The sequence below is a fragment of the Corapipo altera genome, unplaced genomic scaffold (assembly GCF_003945725.1).
Source record: "Corapipo altera isolate COAL_440 unplaced genomic scaffold, ASM394572v1 61411, whole genome shotgun sequence".
Lineage (NCBI taxonomy): Eukaryota > Metazoa > Chordata > Aves > Passeriformes > Pipridae > Corapipo > Corapipo altera.
This window is the reverse complement of record NW_020884875.1, coordinates 15,751,200-15,770,915: the sequence shown is the minus strand read 5'-3', so window position 1 is coordinate 15,770,915 and position 19,716 is coordinate 15,751,200. Positions and strand designations below refer to the sequence as shown.

The 19,716-nt window shown below is 38.8% G+C and overlaps 1 protein-coding gene across 1 annotated transcript; it reads right to left on the bottom strand.

Annotated features, from left to right (window-relative positions):
* Positions 1-2,698: 2,698 nt before the first annotated feature.
* On the bottom strand, positions 2,699-13,084 carry CD274 (CD274 molecule). The gene is made up of 10 exons (XM_027635024.1): positions 12,940-13,084; positions 12,165-12,361; positions 11,238-11,284; positions 9,015-9,083; positions 8,024-8,377; positions 7,215-7,496; positions 5,894-6,004; positions 4,970-5,020; positions 3,954-4,019; positions 2,699-3,005 (listed from the first exon to the last, which is right to left on the bottom strand). Coding segments are annotated over exons 2-10 (1,005 nt in total). The 5' UTR covers positions 12,167-12,361; positions 12,940-13,084; the 3' UTR covers positions 2,699-2,982.
* Positions 13,085-19,716: the final 6,632 nt, after the last annotated feature.

The following is a 19,716-nucleotide window of genomic DNA, read 5'->3' as shown; positions in this document are numbered from 1 at the left end:
GTCATGAACCCAGCAGTATCTTACAGGTACTTGACTGGGATAATATTTGCAGGACCAGAGAAATATAGAGAAGAAGACTGGGAATTAGGGGGAAGATGCTGTAGAACTAGAAGTCCTACTGCTAACATCTGCAAAAGCAAGAATTCTAGTGTTAATATCTCTGCTACTTTGCTGGTTAGCCTATACTAATGATGCACCATTGGTATGTGTCCTTCAAGGATGTTAAGGTTACTTTTTTGGCCAAAGGGAAAAGGGACACACATCCTGCTGGTTCTGCTCCAGGAAAAGCCCTGCAGGTCAATAGCAATGTTTCTGTTTTTTTTAATATCGGTTGTTTGATGTGATTGTTATTAGCAAACGCATTCATATTCTACAAAATTAAGTGCCACATCACAAAACAGGCCACCAGACTGGTTCATAGTCACATTTTTCAAATGAATGAATCCTGAACTCAAATACCAATAAGCCAATTTAGACTGTGCATATGAACCAGGCTTTTGAACACTTTTGGAAATCTGATAAAGCCTGGCCATTAGGAAGCAAAATGCAGCTTACTGAAGCTAAACCTGGTCTAGCTTCCTGCTGGATGTTATTTTCCAGATATCCAGAAACACTGAAGTAGCACAAAAACATTTTTAACTGAAGAAAAAATACTATTACACATACAGTGCTTAACTACATTTTTATGTTAGGATAGGAAGGATTTCCTCTTATCTAGTTCTCATGACATACATTTGTTGTACTTTCACTTATGTGTATATTCTCCCTCTGTCATGAGTGGAAAATAACTGAGCTGAAAGCTCTCATGGCATTGGAGGATAAACATGTGGGCCTGTCTCCCCATATTCATAATAACAAAGCCGAGGGACTTGGCTTATCCTAGAAGCTTAATTTGGAAAGTTACTAAAATTAGATTGGACAAGGTCTGGTTCATATTCCAGAGAAGTATAAAGTACAGCTTATTTAGAGAGGACAGCTCTTTTCACCTTATCTGTTATTCACCACACATACTGCTTTTCTAGGGAAGGAGCAAAATTTCACACTTCCTATCAACCACTCAGGAACTCAACCACTGTTATTTTAGATGTTGGGGTTTAGCTACAGAATTTAAAGCTATATTTTTGTCCCCTCATTTCATTATCTTATTCATCTGATATACAGCATTTTCAACAGTAACTTACCCTTTCTCCTGCAGGGAAAAGAGAAATGCAACAGTTCTTTTTGTTTGGTGGAGTTTGATAAAGACATAAAATTCAGTTCCATGACACTATGTTCCATGTTCACATGGAACATGACACTATGTTGCAGTTCCATGCACTAACAGCACTTCTTTGCAAAGGCTGATAATAACTAAAAGGAGCAGACTTCTACTTTATTATGCACACAGCTATTGCAATCTCAAAGAGGAAGTAGAAAATTAAGGGGTTAGGTTGTCTGGAAGGAAAATCAATTATGTGGTGATGTGATTCTACATTTGTGTATTGAGAAGAGTCAGTGCTTTGTATACAAATGGCCCTGATATTTCCAAAACCAGTTTTGCACTCTGTGGATAATTGAAAATTGGCTATCACCTTCAGTGACACCCAGACTACGGCCTCAAAAAGTGTGTGGGGAAACAGGAGGGGGTGTTCAATGGCAAGAATTAGTATATCAATATGCAAGTTCTGCAATGAATTAAGGAAATTACTTTATAGTAATTGTTTTTCTTAACTGGGGTCTACCAACTCCACTATGGTTATATGATGCATTTTTCTATCATACTATATATCCTACAGCTCGCTGAGATATAGTAAACACAACTTTACATTAGCTAGATTGAATAGTGCCAGCAGTGAAACCCTGGGCTGAGGACTGCGTTCACATTCTTAGGACTGCACAACAAACTTATTTTAAACAGAAAAATAATAGCCAAATCCAATGAGATTCCAGTTCTCCATCATCTCTTCTTTGTGGAAGCCATAAGCAGGATGACACGGGTGTAGACACTCTTCTACACTCAAATCTTGCATTTTTATTTTCACAGAAAAAGTGCAAGAGTGCTTACTCTACGTACTTGCAAGTCAAGGAGAGCAGGGAAAAACAGAAGAAAAACAAAACTTGTTTTATTAAAAAAAATATAATTCTGAATATCATTATAATAAATAATTTTCACCTCTGTATGACCGTCCCAAAAAAGCTATGTATCTAGAAAAATGTAACATAACCATAACTTAAGAAATGGGATCCAGGAGCATGTTTCCAAAGCCTCCAAAACAAGAGCTCTTCTTTCTGAAGGTCTAAACAGTTGCATTATCCCCAAATTGTAAATCAGGAAAGTAATGAGCAGTAACCAAGTAGTGCCAGATATATTACAAGGAAATTTAATTACCAAAACACTTCTAAGAGGAAGAGATCAAAAAGCTCAGTATTATTTAATTTCTAAACCATAGTTGCCAAGAGGGTTACAGCACTTTTTTAGGCTTAGTTGTGAGTAAGCTGGTATTTTAAGGACAGAAAATGCCCTGTATGTATGGCACCTTGTCTTGTTGTACCATTATCTTTTATGAGGATCACAGTATTGAAAAAATTCTTTAAAAGCTGGAAAACAAAATCTCTGCAGGAAATTGAGAGCTCAGGTGAGGAAGGAAAAAAAAAACGTCCAGAAGATGACCTATCAAGAACTAGCTATGAAGTTCATGATGGTCATAGACCTAAATTGCTTTACCTTAAAGACATTTTCAATGAAACTTGTAAGGTAGAAACTTGGATATTTAAATAAATACCTCAATATCTAGTTCCATATACAGACAGCTGAATGCAAGGACTTTTTATGTTATAAGTATTTTAACTTCATTGCATTTTTCCCAAGTTACAACAATTAGAAGATTGCCATCACACAATAAAAACAAAAAATTAATATCCCCTTCAATAGATAGAACATAGAATATCTGAGCTGTCAAGTCTTCACCACACAGGAAAAAAATCTTCCCCTGCTTTCTCTGTCTAGGTCTTCTCGATTTGCATATCTGTAAAAGGAAGAATTACATAATATAATTATCAAATTACTGAATGATGAAGTCACAAAACAATTCATGGGTTTGGGCCCCTTTCCTAGAGTTTGGAGGTACCAAAAAAAATGTCCTTCATTGTCTAAATTAAAGACCTAAATGAAATTAATTAAGTGATCAAACAGAAGAAGAAGATGATCGTGGGAGGAAATGAAGTGGTGGGAAGTGCTCTTTAGTAAATACAGTGAAATTGCTATTGCTTAGGTTCCCCTTTCTTTTAAGAGCTTTTCAAATTCTTTCAAATGCATTCAGTGCTTTATCTCTCAATATCAGTAGCAGCATATACCTGGGCCCTAACTCTTTGACTTGGAGATCTATACCTGCAGGACCAGCAGACTTATCTGTAAGTTTACTACAGCGAAGTAGCAGGGAAGGATTTGGGATGTAATTAATGCAAGTGCTTTAGAAATCAGCAAGAACATAAAAGAAAAACCTCAATAATTTCACTCATACCATTGTTCCATACCAAAGTATGTTTCAGAGATTTCAGAAATATGGTCATACATTTTCTTGCTTTGCCAAGACATAATCTCGCAGTTTGAGACTTGCTCAAGTGGCTGTGACAGGTTACTGTCTCCTTCCCCACTGTGTGTAAACAACTGTTTCTATAGCAAAAGCATAAACTAGAAAAATAGACTGATTTTGGTTAAAACTCCACATCACATTTCCTTTGTATATCCTTTCTATTTTAAAAACCAGATTCATTATTTGATGTAACAAACAGTACACAATGAGTTATGACAGTGAGTTTGTAAGACAGAGAATGGGAGGTTGTATTTCTCTTGAAGGTTCTGTCTTTTGAAACAAGGGAGTAAATATATCAGCCATGAATCAAGGCTCCAATGACCATGGATGATTTGTGCTGTGTATAATTTGCTATTTTTTCCCTTTATCATTTATACTTACATTGCAGCTCTCTGTCTTCAAAAGAAGCATCTCTGCAGTCATGTGTATCCTTATCTTTTGACAGATCTTTAAGCAAACAACATACATACAGACAGTGAGCATAGCTTAAACTTTTCAGATAGTGATAAATCTTTCCTAAAACTACCATCTCAGGTTGCCCAGGAACTGAGTGACTTAAATGCAGAGCAGGAGAACAGATTAACACCAAAAGCTGTGTCTGTTTGGGCAAGTATTCTCAGGAGAGGTTTTCTTAGGAAAAACCCAAACTGCCAGTATGGATTAATTTTCACACAGCAGTCTAATTTGAGGTGGTCTCCAAATAAAAGCATGCAACAAATTAAAAATAAATCAACCAATAGCCATCATGAGAGACAACAAAATTATTTTAATAACTTCTCTCCCACCATAATCTCTTCACTCTTTCCTTCATTTCTCACTGTCACAGTGCTACCAGCCTTTAATTGAACTTCAATCATAAATAGCACCAGTATCCCAATATGAGAAAAAAGAAACTGTTAGGGAAGCTAAAGCTTTTTCTGGTGTTTCTCTCAACAGGGCCAAATCCTCTGTCACGAATGTTGTGACAAAGACCTTCAAATGCACACTATAATAATGCAGAAAACACAGGACCATGCCAACATGGTTCAAATTGCAGACAGGGTTTGCACATCAGGATGTGACACCATCCTGAGGTATAAGTTCCAGGGAGCATGTCCCATCCTACTGCAGACTTTCCAAAGCAGAGCATACCATTCTGTCCTTTTCTTGTTCATATCAGGAGTGCATCTGCTCCTGGAATAAGTATGCTTTTCTTTCACATTTTCCTTTCAATAAGCTGACATAGTAATGAAAAGCCACTCTTCACTTGTAATTTATAATTGTTACATAAATAGTGGAAAAGTAAAATCAAAGTTGAATTTAAATCTCCATTTGGTTTTCACCATTACAAAGTACATTCTCAAGCAATTATTTCCACAAGAATCACACTGAGACAGATTTATGCCATATGTACATACTTGTTATTGATGAACTCAGCACAGGTATTCTGTTGTCCTTATTTGCTCTAGCTGAAAGAAAATAAAAGAGAAAAAAATTCAATAAGAAAACAAAATACTTACTTTAGATCTAATGGAGGGCTTAAGCACACTGGTGGGAGGGGCACATTTAACACAGTGTAATCATTGTTTCTCAAAACACTAAATTTCTTCAAAGACTTTGAAATAAATTCTTTAGTGGCCCCAGTCTGTCCATTTCCTTTCCTAGTTCCTAAGCCAGAACTCCATTGATTCTATACATTTACATCACTGGAAAATACTTGTTCAAAACCTAGCAAGTGACACGAAGCCTGAGACGGAATATTCCCTCTTGTGAAAAAATCTTTCATACTTAACACCTTGGACATATAGCTTCCTATGCAGTCCACAGTTTTTACAGTATTTTGGCCAGAATAAAGACATATGCAGAATTCCTAACAATTGGATCACTTGAAAAAACACTCACAGTTCAATGAAATTTTTCAGAGAATGCAGGGGAAAAAAAACCTAAAAACTCTCCAGTGCCCTGCTTGCTAACAGCATTCTGATCCCCAGTCAAGAGGGGGGACCCAGAATAGGAAACTTCCATTTTCAGTGGGTGAATAAACTGCACTTCAAAGTTTGAATAGATTAGACATTAAACTTACTGCTCTACATCATCTATAAGAAAAATTAACAGGACAAGTGGTTTGTGAAGAGCTGATAACCTGTTCCATTCTGTTAACTTGCTAGTATTTAACTAAGTCCAATAAAAAAAGAGAAATAGTTTATGTGGTAAAAAATTTAGTGATTTCTGGACAAAAGATCTAAGGCAGACTTTCATTCTCTCATTCCACCTCAGTGAGGATGAATTAACAGAACAGATTGATAATAGCTGAGATGTTCTAAAATAAATAATTTGAATACCTTTTCTTATGCAGAACATAAATAGAAGCCCTGATCCAACAAAAGTAGTAGTAATGAGAGTTGCTCCAACAAACCGTCTGCTCTCAGTCCACAGAATGCCATCAGGTGTGTCTTTAAGAAAAAGAAGTGGGGGATAAGACATTACATAATTGCATGAGCTCCTCCCTTTTGCTTTCATTTTCACCATATTAATTTTGCTATGAGCAATTCAGATATGATAACAGCATTATAGACTGTGTCTATGGTCAGGTGCTCATGACACACTTAAGCACACTTTTGTTCAAATAAAGGAAAAAAAAAATATGGAACATGTTAATACTTATCTTTGTTCCCGGCATTCCATGTGATGGTGCCTTTGATTCTCATCACACATCTTGCTTGTCAGCAAGGATCTGTTATATTTAGTTTAGTTTCCCATCAGGACTAAAGGAAAAAGCTAATTGAGAAAGAGAACAGAAAGTCCCTTTCATCTGGTAAGGCTCTGAATGCAAAGGAAAAGTGGTTTCCTTGAATCCCAAAGGCTTTTCTTGTTAAAAACAAACTTGCCCATTGAAAGGATAACTTGGCTTTCTCACTCTTGCCTGCCTGTTTTCAACCCTTGTCAGGCCCAAAAAGCGTGCCAGCACAGGTGTTATTAAAACTAGGTTATGAACAGGACCAGGGGAACGACCTGACAGTAACAGTCTGATAAACAGAAATATTGTTGTTTGAGTCTCCAATCTGGCTGAAAGCACATGAGGCTACAATGCAGAGAAGAATAATCAAAAGCAAAAGCAGTAGGGATGCAGCCCAGGTAAAAGGTCTAATGAGAAACTGTATAGGTCTTGTCCATTCATGCATTTTCCTTCAATACAGACTTTAGAGGAAAAAAAATCTGTGTACAGTTAGTTAGTTACATTTAAATATGCTCAAAGCAAAGGCTGTAATGGCAAGAAAAGATCATATTGTTCTAATTTATTTGACAGTAATCATCAGCAAAATAGAATATTCTTGGAAGATGAGTTTAATTTATATGAGAGAGTTTTATTTCCAGTCTCTGAGCTGTATGTCTCTCAAATAATGAAACTTTTTTAACATTTAGACTGGATTTTCATATAACTGCAGGTCATGCAAAATTCCTGTCCTTCAATTCTGACCACACATTCATGACGAACATGTCAGTATGATGGAAGTGTATATTAATAACAAAACAACACAGGTATTTCTCTTTAGACTTTTCAAAATTAGATAGGAAAGAGAAACAAATTATGGCTGATTCAACTGGGACAAAATTACATAGCACCTTGAAGTGTATTACTATTAATGAAATTTAGAAATGTACCTGCTATGTGTAAAATGGCAGATGTATTTTCTTGCAGCTCTTTATTCCAGAATATACAGTAAAATATATCATCAATTCCACTTTTGATTGTAAGGGTACTTGTCACATGATACAACTGGTCCCTTCCAGTTTGATAACTTGTGTTTGCCTTATCAGTCAAATCTTCATAGTCTCCATTTTGCCATATCACTTCAGCTTCTGGGTATCCTTCAGACTGGCATGTCAACTTCCATTCATTGTGTCCTGTGCTCACCACTCTTTGGGTTATAGTTCTGTAAGGAGCTAAACAGATGGAAGAAAATGATTACTAGAAGGAAGCTAGAAGAACAGCATATATTAAATGCAAGACACCTTTTCCGTATCCCCAACCCCCAGGGTCAAGTTTCAGCATGGATTTTGCAAATAATACCCTTGACACGAAAAGTAAATATCATTACTGTGTCTGTAACTGGAGGTACAGGATTTATTACAATTTTGATGCTGTTTAGAAAAGTGCACTAGATTTATGGTCTTTGTACTATCTAAATGGTTTTGAAACACCATTCCTCATTGGGGAAATAAAGGACAGAGTGTGGATTCAACCTAAACAGAAATACTGTTATATTTTATTATAATATAATGTATATATATGTATATACATATAATATGTATATAATTATACAGCTGCATAAGCACTATTAGGCAACTAACTCCTGTCTCTGGAGAGGGTTCTTTTAACTACTAAACCGGATGTGTCTTACTTCAGGGTCTCCTCTGAAATCTTTTAGCAGTATCAGACAGTATTGAACCTCTGGTAGTAGTACACTCACCCTTAACTTTCAGGTGGATTGTCTTGTAGTCAGCTCCCCTATAGCCAATAATACAGTGATAAGTCCCTGCATCTCTGAGCTTCACATCAGTGATCTGAAGGAGAGACTGTCCCAAGTTCAGATTCTCTTTCAGCAATTTTATTCTTCCCTTAAAGTCACTGTGCTGACCTTTCAAGTCTTCCTTTCCTCTGACAAGTACATAAACCAGCTTCTTTAACTCATCTTTCTTTTCCCAGCTGACATTTAAATCTCCAAACTTTAATTTCCCATTCACTGGAAATGTGCATTCCATGGTCACATTGTTCCCCTGTTCCACAATGTAGAGTGACTGAGGAGCTTCAACAGTGAATAAAGCTAAAAAATAAAATTTGGAAGAAAAATTAATTTTTCAATAATAAGCCTAATCTTTGAAGTCATGTTTTACCATATCCACAGGAAATTTTAAGGACCAAAGTATCTGCTCTGTTCTGAAAAGTTAAACATTTTGGCATGCACTTGTATAAGTCTGGGACAAATTGGGCTACTTATACCTTCAGACACCTGCTTTGTGCACAAACACAGTGTGATGCTTTACTAAAAATAGTTGACTGTGTGTACAGAGTCCCTCAGCTGTTGCTTTCAGAACATTGCCATTGTAACAGGCAACCATTAGTGCCTAGGAATGTTATACACAAATGTTTTTGGTTTTACACACAATGCTAAAGAATACGCAGCAATTCCCAGGTTTTACGGTGCCAATAATACCTTTTGTGTAATGCAAAAGGTGCCTTGTCTGAAATAGTGTCTATGCTGGATCACTGACAGAGATTTCAACCTGGCCCCATATGAAAATGCATATATCTAGTTTAACGTAAAAGCATGCTGAGATCTTTTTATTTAAAATATTAAGGAAAAAAAGCCAAATGCTGAAGGAACACTGAGGGATTAACATTTCTGTGCTTATACATGGAAGGAAAACATAGTCAAACAGTTCTACAACTTGGCTTCTTACCACTGAGGAAATTCCAGTAGAATAAAAATATATACAAAAGTAAAGGCCGTTTCATGATGTAGATGGAACCTAAAATGAGAAAATAATAGACACAGACAAATATAAATACCTATTCATTTTCTAACTTGCGCTGTAAAATACACTTGATAGTCAGTCCACACAAAGAACTGGGCAGAAGGCACTGAATTCCACTTTAGTTGAAAACAGGACAAAATTGCACCCAGTAGGTAATCAGGCAGAAAGCTTCCTGCTGCATGGGTCCAAAACCCATGTGAAAACCAACTTATTTTATTTGCTTTAAACATCTGTCCTTCAATATGGCAAAACATATGTTTTATCACTACCTGTCAAATAGTAAATACGTACTTACAAATATCCAATTTTTTCCCTAACTGTAGCAGGGAGTGTTGCTCCTAGCAGGAGGAGAATGAAGGAATTTTCTATATGCATTCAGTGGAGAAAATAGAACTTGGTTCCTCCCCACCTCTTTGCCTTATTTTAACATACTGTGAACACACCCTGCTTTCTACCCTGGTCTCACAGTACTTACCATTAGGCTTGCAAAATTACATATACTGTGAAAATAATTAATGCAGTAGTTAATAACACGTATTTACACAATAGCGCCTTTGTAAAACAGTGACAAAAAGAGTCAGCCTACAAGCAGAATCTATTTTATTGAATTTCTGCTGCTTTACCTCTGAACATGTAAATTATTTCAATTTTCTGTCAGAAGTTTTCCCCCTCTTTACTGACATAGGTTTTATACGCCTATACAACACTTTCATATTATAAAATGTTTGTTAATGTCAATTCATACACTTAACCTTCGCACAACCACTGATTTTGATAAATATGTATTTTAAGTCAGAACAATACTAGTATCCAGCACTGCCATAATTTTACAAATTTACTGCCAAGAAAAATTCAAACTCACTGTAATGGAAATCTTTCATGAATACAGAAAACTGTAGGATTTTATCTAAATAAAGTCCTAATTTTGGATACCCAGACAGCTACAAAAATAAGGAAAGATTGGCTTCAACTGTTTTCTAGTGGTAGTTTCAGAATTTGTATAAGAAATTAGACAACTGCATGCTCATCACATTTCCTAACCAATGAAATTCTATCTGCGCCAAGACTCTTAGCCATAACCATTTTTGATAAGATAGTTGATCTTCTTTCTCTGATTGTCAACTTTAAGATGATTATAAGGTGACAATATTGTCCTGAATCATAAGACACCTGTCCCTTTACAATGTTGTGGCTTAAGGGAATTAGAGTCCTCATAAGAATTTGATTCAAGCTACTTCTTCTCTCATTACTGCTGTCTGATCCCAATAGCTAGTTTGCAGAAGGCAGAATATAAGGAGCTGAGGAAGGGACTCTATCTAACACATTGTTAGGCAGATATGAGCATTTACAAAAGCATGAATAAAGCAAAAATACAAAGATTCTCAGGGTGAAAGATCCAATTCATCAATAAATCTTAGGCTTTGTAGTGTGGTTAGCTACCAAATTCATTCCTAAGCCATTAGTGATGTCCTTGAAAGCACTAGCAAACTGCTCCTTAATTCTATGGGTTCCCAAGAGTTTCTGGGAGTCTACACTGGAGTTTACACAAGAGCTTACACTGGAATTCCTCCGTCATGATGCCACTGCGTGAGTCACAAGCACTCCAGACCACCAACTAGGCTCCAAAGTAAAGCTTCTCATACAAGATAGAGGCATACTGATCTCACAGATGTGCCATGGTCACACTTACTCTGGAGACATGCCTGCAGAAGACTAAGTCACTGGTATTGGGTATTCGTGTGCATTCCAGATGTTGGAATAACCAAAGCTGTAGCACACTCAGACCCAAAATACTTTCTACTTTTTTTTTTCTTCTTTTTTAGGTAGAGGCTGTAGACTGCAAAGAACAACGTAGACTTCTCAAAACAGTAGACTGCTTGTAACAAACATCATGTGCACTACATTCATGATATCTACACCCACACATACAACCTAAATCCACCTTTTTGTCAGGAAATCTGAATGCTGGCATGAACTTCAGGGGAGGTGTTTTGATTAACTCATGGAAGACATATGACAGGTTAGCTTTTATGGTTCTAAGACCCATGTTTACGTCTTGCAATTGCTGAAATTTAATTATTGTGCTTTCTTTCACTGTAGAGAAAAACAAGCCTTACAAGACAAAAAAGAAGTATGACTATTACTTACAAATTTCCTCAAGACTGAGAAAGTCTGCTGCTGTACTCAATTTTTCCCTTTCAGAGGGAAAAAAGTAGGTCCAGGTAAAATCCAGATGCGCATGAAAAAAACCTCCCTGCAATAACCATTACAAAACCTTCTACAGAACAATACTGAGGCAGAAAGATCCTCTGACTGGATGGGTTGAAGCAGTTTGAAAACTTGATGCCAATCAAAGCTCTCTGCCAAAGCTATCAGCTTGCTATTTTTCTTCCAGAACCTACCACAATTCCCCTTTTCTCCTCCTGGAGCTTCCAACACCTGTGTCAAATAGTTTGATAAAAGCAAAATGTATTCACTGTGCAAAATGCCCTTCCGTATTGCTGCTGTATGTTTCCTTCACAATCAAGTAAAGAAGACAGGAAAAACAGAACTACTAGTCAAAAGACTTAATGTGAGAGAACTTAAATGTTTATGTAACTCCACCTACTTCTTTAAGAAACTTCCCCATTATTGGAAAATTCCCCACAAGGGAAAATTCTGTATTGCTAACAGTGACTCTTTGTAACCAGAGACAGTAATGTTAGGAAAATTAGTACCTAAAATACAGTATTAATCTCAAGCAGTGGCAAACAGCTGCTAACAATGACTAGAAATTTCTACAGAACTTACTCATGTCTTTAAAGGTCATAGGAATAAGAATAATGTAGGACGAATAGGAACATTGGGAAGAGCATTTGCCTGCTCTCCTCTGGTGAGGACAGATACTCTCTCCCCAGGACTTGAGCACAGTGAAGGCCCCTTGCCTTGCTACTGTGTAGTGAAAGGAAAGTTGTTAAGCCTATGCACCAGCTTAGCAAAAAGCAGGGAGCACTGTCTTTTTAATTATCTTGGTTCTAGAAGTCATTTGAGAATATAGAAAAATCCCAGGTATCAGAAGCCAAAGGAGGTACTCACATTACCTTGTGGACTGCAGTGGGAGAACCAGGTGCACAAAATACAACTTCAAACTTATGCTTCAGTGTAAGCTCACTCACTTAGATTCTCCTCGCATATCTCAAAAAAGGGTTGAGGTTCTCAGGAGAGTTAAAATACTGTGAAATGACTGCTTAAAAGTGTTTTCTTCTTTATACTTGACAGCCCACTCACTGTATCTGTCATGGAAGCAAAAACACGTAATACACAAAACTGGTTAGAGTTAACCTTTTTAATTGATGTGTGAGATGAACATGGAAACAGTGGTACATAAAATAGCTCAATGTAACATTTAGGTTCTCACAACCTGAAACTACCTTAGGAGGTTGAGGGGGTGGATTTCCACAATAGGTGAGACCGATGAATATTAATTTCCACTGATATTTGTGTGTGTGTGTGTGTGCTTAAAAATAGGCTTAATGAAATTGTCTCAGAAAAAAAAACATGCAACAAAGAGACAAGGAAACACATTTGTAAAATAGTGTGAGACCACAGAAGCCACTAATGTAGCTACCTTTCAATGTTGGGAATTTAGTTTCTGCTTTTTCTTTACTTGCCTTGAGGTCATGGAGTTGCTTTTTCCACTTAAGTGTTTAGTAGTAAATAAAAGACCGGGGCAGATGGGGTTTTTGTTTAATTTTGCTTCATACGCACACACTCATACACATACACACATACATCTACGTGCACACAAACACATTTTACAGCACCGTTCTGTACAGCAGCTGGTGAGGTTTGGTTTGGGGGTTTTTTTTACCTGTTCTGCAAAACGTTTCCCAGAGAGCTACCTCAGTCCTGCCTGTCACCGGGCATTCCCAAGCAAAGCAAAGGCTTTCGGGGAGAACGTGCGGGGGAAGGATCCGGCGGCCTTGGGCGCCTCACGGAGGGATCCGCTTCGTACAGCACCGGGATAGGGCTCCCACTGCCGACAGCCCTGCGATTCCCTGAGCTGCGGGCCGGCTTCTCGCTGACTGGCGGCTCCTCCTATGTGGCAGCTCCCTCGGCCCAGCCTCCGGTGGGTCACACCCCGGCCCCGAGCCGGGTCTTCCCTGGCCGCCCGCGGTACGAGTTCAGCGCCGGCTGCGGCCCTTCGCGGAAAGCCGCCCCGAAAAACCCCGGCGCTGTGTTCCTAAACCTCGCTTCAGCCGGGGCGGGACACGGAGTGCGGGCGATTTGTCCATTCCTGAGAGAGGGGGGTTGTAGGAAACAAAACCAAAAGCAGCACCGACACCGTTTCCCGGCTTGTTCCTTTCTCTTCCCTTATCGGGAAGAGACGTACTTGGGAGCGAGCCGCATGGCTCATCAGTCAGGCACCTAGCTGCGTGCTTTTGGTTTTTCTTTCTTTCTTTTTAGCATGGTGAAATCATATTGTTCACTTCCCAAATGGATGGCTTGCTACTTAGGTGGCGGATGACTGCGTCAAAGGATGGGAATGTGACTGATGATACAGCATCCGGGATACCTCTAAAGTCCAGGAGCTATGTCCTGCTTCTCCAGGGTCAAAGAAGCAATTCAACTTTATTTAAATAGCTCTGTTCTCGTCCACTTAAAGATCCTACTGGGGGATAAAACTTCAGTTTAATAACCTGATAATACAATCTGGGAATATAGTGTGGTATAGGGTTTCTTTTCTGAGATAATACTTCTCATGTTATAATTCTAATAAGGTCTCTGCCATAACTTTTCCAAAAGAAAGCAACCCTGAAATAAGAATATTGCTCAGAACATTACCAAAGAACCAAGGAGCCATTGTGAGAAGTTTACTCGTGAGTATATTTACAGAGTGGAATATAAAGCAAATACAAATTTGTAATGCATGGCAGCATGCAAGAGGCAGAGGTGTGTACTGAAAGAGGGGAAGGACGTCCAAACCCTTATGCTTTCTGTGCCCTAAGTATTAGGAAGGACATCTAAACCCCCCGGTCTCTATACCCTAAGTATCAGGTACTGCCACCTGCAACATGTAATTAATGGTTTTATAGGCTACAAGTGAGACGGTGGTTGAGAAGCCACTGAAATCCCTACCTTGAAATCGTCTGGTTTTTTGTTAATACAGACAATGCTGTCGAGGTGTTTGACAAAGATTGGTTTGATTGGGTTCAAATCTTCCAAACCATATAACATGAGCCCCTCAGAGAGAAGGATGTGGAATGTTAGGTAATGCAATACAAGCTCCTCTGCACCCAGAGAGACAATGGGGTCCTGCTGCCCCAGCTGCTCCCAGGCAGGGGATATCAGCACAACAATGACCCATCTCTACAAGTGCAGAGAAGCACAGAAGCCTCAAGGCAGGTGGGAACCCAAATAAAGGACTCAAAGGAAGCTCATATTTTAATAAGCTTCAAATTTTTGAGCAATAAACATGACATTTGTAAATGGTAAATTCACTTATAAAGTTACTTCTAATACATAAAGTTACAAAACAGTCACAAACCCAGACAAAACAGTCACAAACCAGACTGAGAAGTTTCTTTACAGTAATAACAAACAATTACTGCAAAAACATTCCCAGAATGAAGAGGAAGCCTCTAGTTTATGATTAATGCTTTAGTTAAGAAGATTAGATTACATGAGGACTTCCCCTGTAGCAAACAAAAAATGCTCTGTCAAAGCTAAAGGTTTATCTTTGTCCTTGTAGGTGCTTGGATTTTCAAAGTTTATGTCTAACTATATTCACACATTTCCTATTTTCAGAAGTTGAATAGTAAAACAAACCGTAAAAATCGTCAAGGAAGCAATCACCTTTTTTTTTTTTTTAATGAACATAAGATATTAGAAATCTGGTTTGTTTTGCTGAACACTTATTTCTAAAATAAAAGTTATTGTCACAAGTTAAAAAAAATAATTATCATGGGGTTAAAAATGTATTACAGTCATTTTTTTGTTTACAGTCAATAGACTTTTAGAATACTCAAGTGAATATGCTATGGTAAAACAAGGAAATTGGCTTGCTAAATACTATGAGTTTAGGGCACTGATCTTCATTTCTTTCAAACTATTTAACTGTTTTGATTGTTAGATTTTGGAATTTAATTTTGTATATAATATTTTCAGTTCAATGGAATCAATCAGGCAAACTGATACAGGTGTAACCTATTTTCCATATTTTAATTCTACAGGCTATCTCTAGCATGATACTCTCTCTTCTTAATATGGATTTTGAAACTGAAGCAGATAATGAATTGTCTTATACCTAAATCATTATGGTAAAATTCAAAATGATGCATCCAAGTGTACTACATATAAAGATAAGAGGAAGAGTGCTTGTTTTCTTTCAAACATTTCTTCTGGTTCTTATTCTATGTTCCTTTTTCTTTCTTGTAATGTAAAAATCACATTTAACTTATCCAATAGACACCTGCATTGGCACAAATTATAATTATTTCCATTTTCAGTTTACTCTATTTTTTTGGTTAAGTGCCACATCCAAAATTTTCAAGACTTATTTATTTTTGGACCAACTTTTGTGGAGAAAATACATCTTATAATTTAAGTACTTTTTAAAAGGATGGCAAGAACAAAGGAGACATGACTGCCTGGCTAATGGCTGGCAGCTTGGCATTAGTACAAAATGTCTTTACAACGGCACATGGGTCTTCTGTAACAGCAGCACTACCTACAGCCTTCTGAAGTAATGAAATACCGCTTGCCTTCAGAAATGCCAGCAATTTAACAGCACCATGTGTGCAGCAACATGTGATGCTGCCTGATTTTTTTCTGTAATCTCCATATTATGACCTGACCAACTGGGAACTGGAACAGGACAGGCAATGTTCCGCAGTGTGATGCCATGAATATTGACAACATAAGTGAAACAAGTAACTCAGTTCATGTCTGAAGCAGCAAGTGAGTATCAGCAAGGAGAGACAAAACCTGCAGCCCCTGTTGCAGATGGACTCCTCCCCAGTGTCTGTAGTCTGGTGTGGCTCAAACCTGTCTCCCTTCTACATGCATAAACCACAGTAGCTTCTTATGCCCTATCGAAACTAGTTTCCGTTCTCCTATGCTACTTCTTAAACCCTTAATCCTTTCTCAAGAAACCAGTCCCATTTCCCTAGCAATCAGCCACAGTTCCTGCCCCCTCACTCCCCCTTCTCTATTCTTGTATTATTGAAACCTTCTGCCCCATTATCACAGAATCACAGAATATGCTGAGTTGGAAGGGACCCAAAAGGATCATCAAGTCCAACTCCTAGCACTACAGCCATCCCCAGGAATCATACCCTGTGCCCTAGAGTATCATCCATATGCTTCTCAAACTCTGTCAGGCTTGGTGGTCCTTCCCCAATGAGCCTGCTCCAGTGCCCAATCACCCTCTAGGGGGAAGAATCTTTTTCTAATAGCCAACCTAAAGCTCCCATGACACAACTTCAGGCCATTTCCTTGGGTCCTGTCACTTGTCACCACAGAGAAGAGAACAATGCCTGCCTCTTTTCTTCCTCTCAGGAGGAAGATGTAGATGGCCATGAGGTCTCCCCTTAGTCTTCTCTAGACTGAACAGACCAAGTGACCTCACTATGTTAACCCCGCCACAGAAACGAGACCTCTGCAATACAGAGTCTACCAGAGCTGCAATATAGAGGTCTACTGCACTCTGAAATACTCTTTTGCTCAGTGGGTAGAGGTGGATGGTAACTTTGGTAACCTGCTTTGAAGGAAAATTTCATTCTCACAGATTTATCAGTGAGAGACCCAAAAATCACAGTTTTCTCTGATGAAGTCTAATTGGAAATGTGGGGAACAATAAAAAGAGTTTTTTCAAATACATTAATGGCAATAGGCATTATAGAAATATCATTGGTCCATTACAGGATGAAGATGGTCACTTCACAAACAGGAACAGACACAAGAGAGAGGCGTTTAACACTCTCTTTGCCTCCATCTTCAACACGGATGATGGACCAAGGGTGTCTCATTGCCGAGTTGGAGGACCGTGACTGTGAGAACAATCAACTCCCAATCGACCCTGAAGTTGTGTGGGATCTGCTGCTCCAGCTTGATCCCTAGATCCCTGGATCTATGGAGCCTGATGGGATTCATCCCAGAATCATCAAAGATCTGGCTGATATCATTGCAAAACCTCTCTTGATAATTTTTTAGTAGTCTTGGGAATTGGACAGGTCCCAGATGACTGAAAGCTGGTGAACATTGTCCAGTCATGAAGGGCAAGAAGAAGGACCCTGGAAATTACATGCCTGTCAGTATCGCTTCAGTGACTGGTAAAGCTATGGAGAAGATTGTTCTGGGAAGTATTGAAAAACTCCTGAAAGACAATGCAGTCACTTGTCACAGCCACCACAGCTTCATGAGAGGAAATTCCTGCTTATCAGACCTGATTTCCTGTTATAACAAGATAACTTCCCTCCTTGATCAAGGGAAGGCAGTTGATGTAATCTTTTTGGATTTCACTACAGCTTTTGGTATGTGTCTCACAATATCCTTTCGGACAAAATATCCAGCACACAGCTGGATAAACACATCTCCTGATGGGTGAGCAATTGGCTCATGAGTCGAGTACAGAGGGTAATAGTGAATGGGGTGACATCAGACTGGTGACCTGTCACTAGTGGGGTTCCACAGGGCTCCATCTTAGGCCCTGTGCTCTTCAATATCATAAATGACTTGCACACAGGACAGGAAGGGATACTAAACAAGTTTGCAGATGGCATAAAATTCAGAGGAGCTGGTGACTCCCTCAAAGGCAGGAAGGCCCTGCAGAGAGACCTTGACAAGTTAGTGGACCGGGCAATCACGAACTGTTTGAAATTTAACAAGGGAAACTGCTGGATTCTGCACCTGGAATGGGACAATCCTGGATGTTTGTACAGGTTGGGGAATGAGATGTTGAAAAGCAGTCCCACAGGAAGGGACCTGAGGGTCCTGGTCAATGGCAAGTTGAATCTGAGTCAGCAGTGCCCTGGCAGCCAGGAGGGCCAACTGTGTCCTGGGGGGCATCAGGCAAAGTATTGCCAGCCAGTCAAAGGAGGGGATTGTCCCAGTCTGCTTTGCACTGGGGCGACCTCACCTTGAATGTTGTGTGCAGCTTTGGGCACCACAATATAAGAAAGACATTAAGCTATTAGAGACCATCCAAAGGAGGGCAATGAAGATGGTGAAGGGCCTTGAGAGGAAGGCGTGTGAGAAGCAGCTGAGGTCATTTGGTGTGTTCAGCCTGAAGAAGAGGAGACTGAGGGGAGACCTCATTGTAGTTTGCAACTTCCTCCTGAGGGGAAGAGGAGAGGCAGGCACTGATCTCTTCTCTGTGGTGACCAGTGACAGGACCCAAGGGAATGGCCTGAAGTTGTGTCAGGGGAGCTTTAGGCTGGCTATTAGAAAAAGGTTCTTCCCCCTGATGGTGATTGGGCACTGGAACAGGCTCATCAGGGAAGCGGTCACAGCACCAAGCCTGACAGAGTTTGAGAAGCATTTAGAATATACTCCCAGGCATATGGTGTGACTTTTGGGAATGGCTGCAGGGCAAAGAGTTGAACTCGGTGATCCTTTTGGGTCCCTTCCAACTCAGCATATTCTGTGATTCTGTGATTTTTAAAGAAATATCTGTCAGCGGCTGCCAGTGCAGTACTGCCATCTTACGCGGAACAGGAGTATAGCAAGACATTTCTCCCCTGGAACTTTGCTGCATGAGAGACCCCCGGAGAAATTAAATTCTTTTTCAATACTGTAAAAAGTCACAGGCATTTTCAAAATATCACTAAAAAAGTTCAAGTTCTTGGAAAGACTTGAAGTAAAAATGTTCAGAAATTTTCCACAATAGAAAAACTATTACTTTTTCCTTACTTTTCTCTCAGTTTTGCTGTGCTGGTGGAAAAAAAAAAAAAAAAAGTAGGGAAAATGGGAAGATAGCTGTCTTCTCAGTCTCTCTCTTTTTTTTTTTTTTTTTCAAAACCAGAACTTTTTCCAAAATGTTTGCATTTAGAAAATAGGTATTAACAAGAACAATATTTGGAAGTCAAGACATCAGCAGATGTAAGTATTTAAGTCATACTCACTACATCTGAATCTTGAACGAGAAGACATTGTTTCTGGAAAAACATTAATTCTTGTGGTAAGGTGAGATGTCAGATTTCTCTGTGAGGTGGTGTTTGAGGTTCCATATATCTTCATAGATTCGTGTTTGAAACTTTAATACGACACTCTTTAGTGCCAAAAGAATTCTGCGAATTCTATCCCTTATTAGTATCACTGCTTTAGAGTCAATTGACAGAGCATAATTTCTGACTCAACACTTTTACATTATGAAAATTTAATTTCTTTGGATATCAAAACCAGCCTTTAGTTATGGATGATGATGCCATGAAAACATTCTGACACATGATGAAAGGCAGAGCAAGATAAGAAGCATGCCAAAGGCATTTTCAATTCCTCTCCTTGCTGATTTATACTTAGTACCCAGATGCATCACTCCCGCGTTGTGAGCCTGTCAGAGCCTGTGTGTACATTTATGTGGAAAGAATTCCTCCGCTTTCTTGAGACAGTCTGTCTACACACGAAAAAAAAAAAAAAAGAAGAAAAA

Coding starts and splice junctions, on each gene's coding strand:
- CD274 (XM_027635024.1), bottom strand. Junction 8,378..9,014: donor CTACTGGAATTTCCTCAGTG/GTAAGAAGCCAA, acceptor TTTATTTTTTAG/CTTTATTCACTGTTGAAGCT. Junction 7,497..8,023: donor AATCCACCTGAAAGTTAAGG/GTGAGTGTACTA, acceptor CCATCTGTTTAG/CTCCTTACAGAACTATAACC.